This window comes from Myotis brandtii, unplaced genomic scaffold (genome assembly GCF_000412655.1).
Source record: "Myotis brandtii unplaced genomic scaffold, ASM41265v1 scaffold133, whole genome shotgun sequence".
NCBI lineage: Eukaryota > Metazoa > Chordata > Mammalia > Chiroptera > Vespertilionidae > Myotis > Myotis brandtii.
Window position 1 is genome coordinate 1964400 of NW_005354718.1, and position 524 is coordinate 1964923.

Below are 524 nucleotides of genomic sequence, written 5' to 3' on the forward strand. Positions count from 1 at the left end.
CTGGAGTGATTACTTCAAGTGTGCAGACAATTTTTTGCTTAATACCCAACTAGATTAGAACGAGAAGCAATATTGTCCATTTCCCCTGCCAGAGGGCTCGCCCAGGCCTTGTCAGCACTCTCCTGTGAAGGACAGGCCTTCTGCTGTCCGGCCAACAACGCCAAAGTGACCGTGGCAGTTCCAAGAACTCTGGCTCTTCCCCAGTCCGCGGGCTCAGGGGGTCCCCCTCCTTCCTCGAGGCGCAGCCCTCACGTGAGGCCGCACGCTGTGGGCGCCCGGCTGATTCAGCCTCTGCAGAACCCCTGGTCGGCCCCGTGACTCAGTTTCTCCATTTGCTCACGCGGGCCTACCGCGTGAAACACCTGCGCAGAATGCGGAAAGGGCCTCCGACGGCTTCTCCCGGGTGCGTGCTCCCAGGCGGAGCCCCAGGGACAGGCATTGATGCCGCCCAGAGCGCTCCTTCGGGCCGTGCCCTGCACCGGCCCCGGTGAGTCCGCGCTGCCTGGGTAGCAGAGCTCGGCCGC

The 524-nt window shown here is 63.2% G+C and overlaps 1 protein-coding gene across 1 annotated transcript in view; it reads left to right on the top strand.

Annotated features, from left to right (window-relative positions):
- Positions 1–371: 371 nt before the first annotated feature.
- Positions 372–524, top strand: part of CHAC1 (ChaC glutathione-specific gamma-glutamylcyclotransferase 1) — a 2776-nt gene continuing 2623 nt past the window's right edge. Inside the window, exon 1 of the mRNA XM_014534857.1 lies at positions 372–487. Within this exon, the coding sequence (XP_014390343.1) occupies positions 372–487 (116 nt within the window). The remainder of the gene's footprint in view (positions 488–524) is intronic.